We start from the raw sequence: 12,753 nt of genomic DNA, 5'->3' as shown, positions 1-12,753 counted from the left end.
GCCAGACTTGCCGAGTTGGCGATTTTGGCTCAAAATTGCCAGACTCGCCGAGTCCTGAGCCCCAGACTCGGCTACTGGCTGAGTTAATAAAATGACCCAAAAAAAAACATTTTAAAAAGTAATAAGTTTTTTTGGAAATTTGACATTTTGGTCTCTCCGTCAGGATTATTTTATGGAATATAACATTTAAGTATAAGAATACTTTAAGTTATATTCCATATATATTGTCAGGATGTTTGAGAGTGGTTTTGGGCCTCCAGGAGTTATATTGCAAAATCTAGTTTTTGGAGGATTCTTCAGTTTTCCAGACTTAGTCAAATTTCAGGATTAGGACATTCCAGACTTAGCCAAATTTCAGGGCATTTGAAGATCAGGATGACATTCCAGACTTTATCACTCACCAACTTGACCTAGCTTGGACCTTCAAGAATGATACTCACTCACCAAGCAAGACCCAATTAGCAACAAGAGCAAAACCAGGCCCTAAGGAAGACTCTCAAAGAAACCCTAATTCAGACTTGTAATAAGTTTTTTTGGCCTTGCGGGGCGCTGCCCCTCGACCTCGCCCTGTATCGCGACAGGGAGCACGCAAGGGGCACTGCCCCTTGACCCCACCTTGGGGGCGCTGCCCCCAAACCCCTATCGAAAAATATGGGGGAAACTGCGTCGATAGAAGTAGAGAAAATTTAACCTCATAGTCTGACATTGATTGGATCGACCAGGTAGATATAGAGGTTGAGATTGTAGCCATGGCAGAGGAGGAGCAGAGAGCACGAGCACAGACAGGAGATTCAGAGGCAGATAGTGACACGGATGTTCCTGATGTTGGTGAGCATGGCATGGTGTCACGGGGAGCGGCTATGGCAGTCGAATCATCTAGGACCTACCTTAGACGCCTTTGCAGGGGGCTGGGGCTGGAGGGTGCAAGCTCCTCTGAGCCATAGACTTGTAGTTGTATTTACCTTTGGTATTTGTATGAAACATTTGATGATGATCATATGATGACATGGATTTTTTATTCCATGAGTTTTGTAATATTGTATACATTTGACAATATTTATATATCTATGTTTGTTATTTTCTTCAGCTACAATTTGCGTTTATGCTTATGTGATTGATGTATACTTGTGTATGTAATCAAATGAGCCGAGTTTGATGATGTTATTGTGTCTTTAAGGTGTATTCAATAAAGGGTGTCTGAAACAAGTTTTAAATATTTAAAAATCTCTAAATTTCTTGAGTTTTTCACTATCCCAAGTCCAGCCGAGTCTGGAGCCGAGTCTGACGCCGAGTCCCGAGTCCGAGTCCGAGTTGGCCTTGCCGAGTCCGAGCCGAGTCCGAGTCCCGTTTCTTTGATTTATATTATAGAATACATTGTATTTATATATTTTCAATATAATATTACGCTTGTATATTTTGAGTTCTCCATCTATATTGTATGGCTATACTCAAACGTGAACCCGGGAGAAAAAAATTGCTGCATTGCAAACCAAAACTGTTAACTTGGTGCAGGAGCTGCACCCCACACAGTCGCATCCTTTGGTAGATGTTCTCTAATCATTTTCAAAAGGCATCAAAGATATAGAACAAAAAGCATTAAGCCTAGAAACAAACAACAAAAAAATTGAAAAAAATCTTGGCAAACAAAAAATCTGAAACTAACAATCTATAATAACAAATGAGAAAAAACACATGAATTCCACACAAGATTGGGATAGGGTTGCACATTTTTTTGAAGAATATATTAGGTGAATGGAAAAACCATCCCCTTGTGGACTAACACACGCAGGGTCTTATACATCAATCTGCTGTCTCACTTAGTGATGACCTTATAAACGACCTTTACCTTTACCTTTTTACCTTGATATTGTCATCCCATCCCCCTATACTCGATCTGATCTTACTATTAAAAGTATTCATTGTTCACTTGTATTTATAAAACAACAATATCAAGAGTCCTTGTCATTTTACAAGCTGTGCAGAAATATCATTTGGAGAAATTTATTCACCCAGCAGCACTGCACCTCACTAGTGGTGATGTTCCAGTTGAAACTATAATAAGCATAAAAAATTCATAATTTCCAAAGAGTAAAACACCATTGGTAGAGATGGATGATAAATAGTTGTTCAAAACATAAAGGTCATACCTTCACCATCTTGTACACGCAATAAACAGAACACACATAGCCTAAGAGGTTCTTCACGTGTCCTCTCCAAGTTCGAGAATATGCTGCTGCTTCCTAGTTTTAAAGAATAAAAAGAAAGAAACAGTATCAGATTTAACCTGGCAAATTGAACATGGAGGCAAAATTAATCCAAAGTCAAAGCTTTCAAAAGAACCAGATTCTTGTAAATCAGTGCCAACAATTAAGAAAATTTATTCCTAATGGCATATACTGTTTTTCCACCAGTCATGCATTCCATGCAAAACTAATTTTAGAAAATTTAATATTCACAGCACTATCATGTTTGTATTTTCTTGGCTTCACAAGTGACATAATATGTACTTAGTAGGAATGTATACAAGATCTCATGCATTTGCCTCCTGCAATTCCTTGTGAATGTACTTTTTATGTTTTTGTTATATTTTTGCCTCGTACGGATACAAGTAGAAACACTCCCTCTATCAAATCTGATTTTTCACCTCAACAAACTCATACAAATCTGATTTTATTACAGCAAATTTAAAGTGCATAGAACACCATCAATATTGTTCTGGCGTATTCACACATCGCCCCATTGCAAATGGGGACCCCTACTTTTTGCTTTCTAGGGTTAGTCTTCCTGGTTTGGTCTTTTAGGTTCTTGGCTATTAATCTTTGCATTGAAGGGTCGCCAGAGGGCTTGTTAGGATAGTATGGTCTGCTTAGGTTCAAATTGGTCAATAGGTGGTCCAGGTTAGGGTCTCTGTTAAAAGCTTCCTTTTGGTTAGGCCTGGGTCTTGCTTTGAGGGTCGAGTCTTGATTCAGTTTAAGGAAGTTTTTGTGTCATGTTAGGAGTCTTGCCTTTTGAGACCTATGTCTCTGATTTAAGGAAGCGAATGAAGGTTTGTGAGTGAGTATCATCAAGGATTTTCCCTTTGAAGGTTTGAGTTGGTCAAGTCAATGGATGATGAGATCTTGTCCCCTAGGCATTGATTGGTATAAAATTGACCTATTTTGCCCTTAGAAAACCCCTAATGATCAAGGCTAAACTAAAAGTTTGAGCAAAAGGTGAAGAATTTGAGCTAGATTGTTAAATTTCACTCCTGGCCCTTCCAAAGGGACAGGACTAAAATCCTCCTTAGTTCCCTTTTGACTCCTATTTTGGACAAAACCTTCATCCTAAGGCATGACTTGAGGGGAAATTAGCTTGAATCCACCCTTGGAGACGCCTTGGACAAACTTAGACATGGAAATATGGAGAAAAGGTCATGAATTTGAGCAGAGTCACAAAATTTGCTCCTGACCCTTCCAAAGGGTCTAGAGCGAATTTCTCTAAAAACCTCTCCTGCTTCTAACATGAGTTAAAATCCTAACTCCTACGCCTTGACTGAGTGAGGAATGACCTACCTATGCCTTGTGAGCAAGTTGCAAGCAAGTGGGATGAAGAAAATTGGAGAATTTGAGCCAAAAAGCAAAATTTCGCTCTTGACCCTTCCAAAGGGTCCAGAGCGAAATTCCTCTTTAGGTCCTGTCCTTCCAAGGGTACCTAGGCGAAATTGTTAAGATGTGCTTGTGATCCAACATTTTGAGCTAGGCACTTCTTTAGGGTGATTTGTTAGCATGATCTAAAGCCAGGACAATATGAGTGAGGGTAAAGTTTGAATGTTTCAGTGATATTTAAGGCTAATTCCTCAATTTCACTCCTTACCCTTCCAAAGGGTCCAGACCGAATTTCCTTGGATCTCCCTAATTTGTATCAAGCTTAGGTTCCCTAGCATTAATTGAGGTTGATTGAACTTAGAGGCACCCTTAGACATGCATTTGAGTAGGTCATGGCCACTAAACGTTAAGAATTTGAGCAATTAGTCCAATTTCGCTCTTGACCCTTCTAAAGGGTCCAGAGCGAATTTCCTTGGATCTCTCTTCTTGGTCCTAATTTGCATTATAAACCTTGTCCCTAGGGCGTTATTGAGAGAGTATTAATGTGTGCAACAAAGTCAAGTGATGAGAAGGTCAATAATTTGGGAATAATTGCAAATTTTGCTCCTGACCCTTCCAGAGGGTCCAGAGCGAAATTTATCCAAGCTCCAGACCCTTCCAAAGGGTCCAGAGTGAAATTCCCTAAATGACCTAATTCCTCACTAGAAGCTTTGAATGGTGGTGATGCATGGCAAGGAAAGGATTCAAAAATCAAGTTTAAGATAAAGCCAAGTGAAAAAGTATGTGAATTGAGCCAAAAAGAGCAAATTCGCTCGACCCTTCCAAAGGGTCCAGAGCGAATTTCTTCATAAAGCATTATACCTTGCTCAAACCTATGAACTAATCCATTCCCAAGCATTTTTTAAGGCAAAACACTTGTTTTGATGAGGAAAGGTTGAAAATGAAGACAATGATGGAAAATTGAGCCTAAAACATCAATTTCACTCCTGACCCTTCCAAAGGGTCCAAAGCGAAATTCTTTCTAAGCTCCTGACCCTTCCAAAGGGTCCAGAGCGAAATCCTTCTAAGGACTTATTTCCTCAACATAAGCATTGAATGGACATCACTTTGAGAGCAAGTTGGCTTGAGTATGATAAGATAAGGGTGAAAAGGACAAGTCCTAGGCAAGTTGAGTGTGGATAGAGTCTAGAAATGCAAATTTCGCTCCTGACCCTTCCAAAGGGTCCAGAGCGAAATTCCTAGAAAGACTCTCTATTTTGCCTAATGCACTAAAAGAACCTTGTTTTAAGCTAAATTGATGGCAAATTGACTTGATCATGATAGGAGGAGGTTTGATAAGTTAAGTTCAAGGCGTAATGATGATGAATGGAAGATGAATGGTGTCAAAAGACAAATTTCGCTCCTGACCCTTCCAAAGGGTCCAGAGCGAAATTTCCTAAAACCTCTATTTGCTCCTTGTTTGGGATCGAAATCTTGGTTCCTAAGGCATGGTTGAGAAAAGATTGATGTATACTTGCCTTGAGAAGCGATTTGAGGCAAAGAGATGATGAATTTGACGCTAAAAGACAAATTTCGCTCCTAACCCTTCCAGAGGGTCCAGAGTGAAATTCACCTAAGCTCCTGACCCTTCCAAAGGGTCCAGAGTTAATTTCTTTAGGAAGTCTTGTACCTTGCCTAAGCCTCTGAACTAACCTATTCCTAAGCATTTTCGAGGGCAAAAGACTTGTTTTTTATGAAAAAAGGATGAGAAATGGAGTTTTATGAAGGAAAATCAAGCAAAATGTCAATTTCGCTCCTAACCCTTCCAGAGGGTCCAGAGAGAAATTCCTAGGATGTCTTTTGTTTTGCCTAGACCCTTGAGCGAAACCTATTCCTAAGCAATTTTGGAGGTGAATAATTTGATCTTGGTAAGGTAAGATTGAAAATGAAGTCTATGTGAGGTAAATTGAGCAACTTTGTAAATTTTCGCTCCTGACCCTTCCAAAGTATCCAGAGCGAATTTCATTATAGGGCCTGTCCTTGGAGAGGATCTAGAGCGAATTTCATTAGAGGGCCTGTCCTTGGAGAGGGTCTAGAGCGAATTTCATTATAGGGCCTATCCTTGGAGAGGGTCCAAAGCGAAATTGATCTTAATGCCTTCTTGTTAATGGTTTAAGGTAAGAAATGCCATGTTAGAATCAATATATCATGTATTCTTAATCATTTTTTGTTTGTTTTGCAAGTCAACAAAATCAAGATGGAGGAAGATCAGGCCAGAACAAGGGCGACCTCTTCAGGTTTCATCATCATCAAGGACACTTCAAATACGTGAGAGAGGACTCAAGGTGCTACTAAGTTGAAGGACTTCAAGTGTTCAAGGAATTGCAAGCAATGGAGTTGACAATCCTCAAGGACCTCATTCTGGAGAAAATCACAAAATGGCGGAGAAGAAAGATCTTACAAACATCTCAAGGCAAGATGAGCTACTAGAGAAGATGACTTGACCATGACTTCCTATCACCATTATGCAAAATCAAGAAGTACATCATTCATCAGGTACATCAAGGACGAAGGAGGATCAACCAAAGTCAGTGCAAGGGTACATTGAAGAGGCAGATAGTTTTAGAAGAGTTAATCAAAGTTAAGCTTATCATCGAATATCAAGAGAAACAAAGTTCCCTGACCAAGCACAAATGCAAGACAAGGTGGCATCCCAGTCACTATTTCTCTAGTCAAATAGGTCCACATTAGCATGTCTAGATTCAATGTACCTGACTCACCAATGATGGCACAAACTTCGAGGCACCTACCCCGGTTTCCTATTGGTTCACAAGCATTGAATGTAATTTTCTCATTAGCTAAGGGAAGTTTGTTGTAACAAACCCTAATTAGGGTTTTCATCCTGAAATCCTAGCCATTCATTGTAGATCAATCAGAGCCATTGAAATGTAAAGAGCTCTCTATATAAAGCTCTGGCTCTTCATTTGTAAAGGATAATAGTTAGTTGATAGTTAATAGTCAGTAGAATAGTCAGTAGCAGAAGCATAGTGAATAAAGTAGCAATTAGAGTAGATTAGGAAGAGAAGGCAAGAAATTGCTGCCTTGATTGTAAATGAACTCCATTTTCATTCAAGTTATGGTGAAGTGTGTTGTTTCTTTGCAATATGCATGATTTCTTGTTAAATCTTCATTTTAGATGATAGATAATTAGATTGAATGAAGGAAGTTACTAAATACACTCGCGTGGAATCTACCTAGTCCAAACCACTAGCCTTTTACTGACTATGAGTGCGCCCTGCGTGGTCAAATGGCATAGAATGAGCTTAATCTCGAGTCGTTACATGTCTATTGTTCATGCATTAACTTAAATGGTGATCAGTGTCTGATGGTGTAACGATTTGAATATATTCAAAGCATCCCTTAGAAGATCGCACTGAGTTGGTGTCAGATTGTTCAACCTGGTGGTGAGACCCAACCCAGTAGGACTCCACCTAGTCGTTCATCTATCTTCTTGCATTCTAGACCTTAGAACAGATTCTCTAATCCTTATCCTTTTGCTATTTTTTTATTCTTCTCGGTGAGTAGATAGGACTTGAGTTCTAGCAAATCAAGCTTTCAGGCATATAAACGTAAGTCCCCTTGTGATTCCAGCATAATCACATCATACCACAAGAGCTTATCCACACGTAGAGACCCTACATATAAGAACCTTGGAGTTATTTCGATAGATCCTTAGGCAAATCTTCAGCATTCGGATAACTTTGTTCAAGAGAGGATAAGATACCTTGGTATTTTATTTTGTGTTCGCATGTGAATAAAAAACACATCAACAAATATTCAAACAAACATCGAAATTTCAATTGAAAATTTCAGCATAGATTGATTACAATGCAACAAGCCTTTAGGTTTCACTCTTAGATGTTAAAATCTGATCTAAAACTGATATTAGACCTGCAACATGATGCTACAGCAATAATATGGCTTCCAAAAGCCTTCTTTCCAAACTCTCCAACCCTTTACCTGCAAACTGTCTTCACCACCAAATGGAAGAACCAACATGTCAATGCAACTCAACACATGAAATTACATTTAATTTGACCCAAATTAGCAACCCAGAAATGCTATGCCAAAACATGGGATAGGCTTCCAATTTGAAAATAGAATTTGAATTTAATATTTAAATGCATTTTTAAACTCCACACCAAAAATTTCTAAAAAGGTGTGCCAACTAGACTCCCCCTCCTCACAGATAGGACACAAAATAGAATATATTTGAAAACACCACTTGGGTGCCCATAATTGGAATCCCTATTTTATAGGAGAATTTAATGAGTTGTCATTACTTGTAACTCCCAATTTCATGCCAAGATAGAATATTCCTAAGAATATGCTTAGAAAATTCCATTACTAGGTGTCCAACTCACCATAACGCTACAACATTACAACTTGGCCAATATTTAACAATATTTTAGGCCTTTTTACATATGTTTTTTCACTAACAACACTATAGACTAACTATAACAAAATTTAAATTTAAATTCTTTTTGAGTGTGCAAGATTGTCATACACCCCTGGATGCTCCTACATCATACATCCATATAACCAGACATAGCACATGTTTAGAGTAATATATTTTTGTTATTTACAATCAAGTGTATATTCACTAGAAATGCTAAACTCAACTGCACATGATCCACTTAACTTCTCATCAATGAAAATTTGATGGTCCTGTAAAGTATTTTGTCATTGATATCAATATTGTTCAAGTATCTACATTTGAGCTTGGTTCTTGGTTGAGTGTCAGTGTTTTTGACATGTATGTGTTCTTCTTCATTTGTTGTGTGATCTGTGTTCTGAAGTCAAAAGAGCCAGCTTTGATGGTTGTTTGTATGGCACGTATTTTGTTTGTTTCTGAGCTTTGGTTCCTTTTGTTCATTTGTGGTTCTGTGTTAGACTTAAAGGGGACGCTATGACTTTCAGCACATGTCATGCTTTGTTCGCTGATTTCCACCTTGTGGAGTTATCTTCTACACCATATTTTTCTGAAGTCATGTGTTGGACATCCTTATCGAATGTGTGGCTGTAAAATATTTGGTTCTTGCTGATATGGATCGTTTGGAATTCTTTTTTGAATGGTGCAGAATTCTCTGTCATTATTGGCAATATGTGTTTCTTGTTGTAAAACGTGGCTTTAGGAAATTCATTTTGTGTTTCAGAATAACGCCTCTTTGTTTTTGTTCTGGAAAGGTTGGTTACAGCAGATGAGTTTGAACTGTTATGTCTGTATATGAAAGCGTGGAGATACGGCTATATCGGATATTTTTTTTGCTGTCTCTGGAGTTTGTATTTTTTTCTTCTGCCATCATTTGTATGGAGAGTTGGCCAGAAGTGTCAGAACTTAGAAATGTAATGTGCTCAATACTTTAATATTGATAAAATCTGCAATGATATTCCTGAGGAACGATTTTGTGCTGACATGACTCCATCCTATAGATGTTCTTTAACACATGCAGCCGAAAAAATGGGCTTATCTTTTGATTCAATATGAGTTGTATGTGTGATGAGGCTGGGTTGTGAGAATAACCGTTTTCGAAGTATTTAGAAAACAACAACTTCAGAAGTTCGTTTTTTTGTTTTTCATTCTGAAGGAAGCAGTTACGTGTTCTTGAGAAGAGACTCTTTTTTATGTGAACAAAAGAAGTTATGGAAGCAATTTTTTTTCTGAGTGATTATATGGCTGTGTGTGTGATTGGTAAGGATGTGAGGATAAATATCTTGTGAAATGAGGCAACGTCTCTAGACTTCTAGAGCCGTGTTTGTTCGAAAGTTGTGTGCACAGTGAACTATGTTGCTGGTATGAGTTTTTAATAAAAAGATAATGATGTTCTCATTTTGAAATTAGGGAGTCTTACTAACGGCGCCAAGGAAATGATCGATGAACTTGATATATGCCTTTGAGAAGACTGTTTTGTCATCCTCTTGTGGTCTCATTTTTAAGCAGATTGTGTTTTTAATGTAGATGAAAATGTGTTGAGTCTTGATATCGAATGGCTGGGTTATGTAATGTCTTAAGTGTTTTTATTTTGAGTTGCATAAGACAAAGGTCTCATTTTTGTGATCATGCTCTCAAATCTGTTAATTGGAGTTTATTGAGTTGGTGCTCAAATAGAGGTTGGAGCCTCTAGTGCTTTGAGTTGGTGCTCTTGTTTGTAACTGGGTTGGTGCCCATTTCTGATAATGATAGCTATTGTTTGTCGTGGTTTTTTTCCCGAAAGGGTTTTCCACAAGATAAACTTTGTGTCATCTCTATAATTGTTTGTTCTGCTCATTTACTTATGCTAAATCTGTTCGTAATTTTTGAAATACTGATTCACCCCGCCCCCCTCAGTATTTTTGGTTTGGTTTTCAATCGGTATCAAAGCAGGAAACCTTCTAGTAAAGCTTAAAATCTTGAAGGATTGATCCCATTACATCAAAAGATGAGTGCTCTTGAAAGGCTTGCAACATATAGAGCTCCTTTGTGTAGAGCTCGCACACCTCACCCCGTTTATGACAGGGGACCTGTTGACGTGTATTTTGTACACAATCAATCACAGAATAAAATACCCAAGGGTACCTTATCCTCTCTTGAATAAAGCCTCTGATTGCTGAAGATGTCGCAAAAAAGGATCAATTAGGATGACTACAAGGTTCTTTGATGTAGGGTCTCTACGTGTGGATAAGCACCAGTGGTCGTTGTGAATGCTATTTCATCAAGGGGCCTTACATTTCCGAATTGCAGGAACAGAATTTCCTAAAACTAACAAGTTCTCAAAAAGGATCAAAAGGTGGGGTTTGCAAGAGATGAATTCTAATCTAATCCTAAGAATGATTCAATGTAGGCTAGACTTGGTAAGATTCTACCAATTTCAGTATTGCCAAGGAATAACAACTCTACTAAAATTGATGCGATCTTCTAAGGTGACTAATGATTTTTCAATTCATCAAGAATCATAGACACTACCATGAAGGTACATATCAATAGTTCAATAATGATTGAAGGTTTAAGCAATCCAAATATCTCCAGTTGACCACGCAAGGCGTCCTTACAATCAGCAAGAAGCTAGTGGTTTGGAATGTGAATCTCACCAAAGATCAAGCTCAACACTTAGTCCTTCAAATTTAAATACTACTTCAATCAAGAATGATTCAAGAAAGTAAGCAACCATGAAAGTAGCCACAAGAATTGCAATAAAACACCATAACTTCAATATTTTATTGATCTCAAAGCCAAAATAGACAACAATTGCTTGAAATTCTCTCTTCAATGCTCAATCTTGCTACAAAATAACTTCTAACTATCTGACTCTAATATCTATTTCTCCTCTTAATCTCTCATTCTAATCTTACTATCCTAAAATGAAAATGAGTGAGGGTATATATAGCATCCTCAATTACAATGAACGGCCCAGATCAAAAGAAGATCAACGGCTGAGATTCTGACACCTAAACCCTAATTAGGGTTTATTACAAAAAGTTCCCCTTTTATTGAACAATATTAAATGCATAGCCAAATATTTAATTGGCACAAAAATCTAGGAAACATAGACCAATGATAATTAAGGTGCCACATCATCTATAACAACCTCTCTTCTAGAACCTTGTTCCCTTTCCAATGCTCCTTCTTAGCATATGCAATGAATCTGGACACAATTCCTTCAATCTCAGCAATAGGAATCTCGGGGAGATTCCTCATTCATTCCTCCAAGTGGATAACTTGATCGAAGGCCTTGAGAAGAGCTACATCCCATCCAGGTTCGAGTTCCTTGATTTTCTCAATCAGGAGCATAATAGCGAACATTTGATCCCTTTGCTCATCTGTGATAATATTCTCATCTTTGCAAAAGATGACCTTAACCTTCTCTTCCAACTCTTGAAGATTCACATCTGTCTCATCTTCAATTCTTCTACCAAGAATAGAACATAACACCTCAAACACCTTGTCCTGAATTGGATGGATGACCTCCTCAACTTGATTGCATTTGGTGCTAATGTCTTCGAAAAGAACTTCCTTCATCTGGAGTAGAGTTGACCACTGGAGTAAATTATGAGCTCCTCCATCCATTATCTTTTCTTGTACTAGGATCTTCCTTGGTGTTTGCCTGATTACTTGTAGAACAGGAATGATAACATCTCTAGTGTGGGCAAAGGCGGCTACTGTTATCATTAGGTTGTGAATGATCTCAAGGACCTGGATAGCTCGATGGGTGGTCTGCATCATTCTTGTTGTGAATTCAACGGCTACGGTATGGGACTTGTCAATCCAAGAGCTCATAAGCTGAACCAAGCTCTTAACACTTTATGCCTCGCCAACTGATTCAAGGGGAAGTGCTTGCACGGGAGACACTGCTGGATCCTGACGTCTCAAAGGCTGACTGAGATGGCTAAAGTAGCCTCTCCAAGCACCGACCTCTCTCTCAAGCTTTCTATTCTTTTCCATTTCTTCTTTAAGCTTGTCTTTAAGTGCCTCAAATGAATCAGTTGCGTCATCCAGTGTCTGCTCGGCAGTGAGTGGACCAAGTTCAAATGTTTCTACATCATACTCCTCTGCAAGGATTTCGCCTTCATATTTGTCCACTGCCGGTGTAGCTATCTGCAACTTCCTGGACCCTGTCTCATCTCTGATCATCTTGGACATCTTAGTAGCCTTCTTCCTTTCTGTTACTCCCTGAGAATTTCCTACGAGGCTCTCTAAGTCAATTACATTATCTTCATCTTCGATCACAATCACCCTTGTTAGCCTCTCCTTCAACCAATCTGGAATGGCGGATCTTGTCTCTCTAACTTGTATCTCTTTAGGCAATGGTTCTTCTTCTCGGAGAGGAGATGTCACTTCATCATTATTCTTGTCTTCATGTAGCTCATTAACTTGAGGAGATTGACTTGATGAACGTTGAGACGCCTGCCCTTCTTCGTGTGTATCATTCTGTACCATTGATTCCATAGATTCCTCAACTTCAGGTACCCTCTTCTCTTGTCCTACATTCTGACTTGTACTTTTTTCATGTCAAGAAGATGTACCGGATGAGCGATCTCGATTGGCCTCTTGTTTCTTCTTGGAGGGTTCCCTTTTCTCAGGTCTTTCTTTCCTCTTCGCACCTCTAAGATGAGGATTGCCTTCACTTGCACTTCTGGGATGAGGATTGCCTTC

The 12,753-nt window shown here is 38.7% G+C and overlaps 1 protein-coding gene across 2 annotated transcripts in view; it reads right to left on the bottom strand.

The window, feature by feature from the left end:
* LOC131050211 (GPCR-type G protein COLD1) overlaps nt 1–12,753 on the bottom strand; it is a 309,921-nt gene that overhangs the window by 65,995 nt on the left and 231,173 nt on the right. Inside the window, exon 8 of one of the 2 annotated variants that reach the window (XM_057984420.2) lies at nt 2,148–2,240. The exons of the other annotated variant lie outside the window; for it this stretch is intronic. Coding sequence (XP_057840403.2) covers nt 2,148–2,240 — 93 coding nt within the window. The remainder of the gene's footprint in view (nt 1–2,147; nt 2,241–12,753) is intronic. 2 annotated transcript variants of the gene reach the window in all.

The sequence above is a fragment of the Cryptomeria japonica genome, chromosome 2 (assembly GCF_030272615.1).
Source record: "Cryptomeria japonica chromosome 2, Sugi_1.0, whole genome shotgun sequence".
Lineage (NCBI taxonomy): Eukaryota > Viridiplantae > Streptophyta > Pinopsida > Cupressales > Cupressaceae > Cryptomeria > Cryptomeria japonica.
Note: the sequence above shows the minus strand (reverse complement) of the source record. Positions and strands in the feature narration are given on the sequence as shown.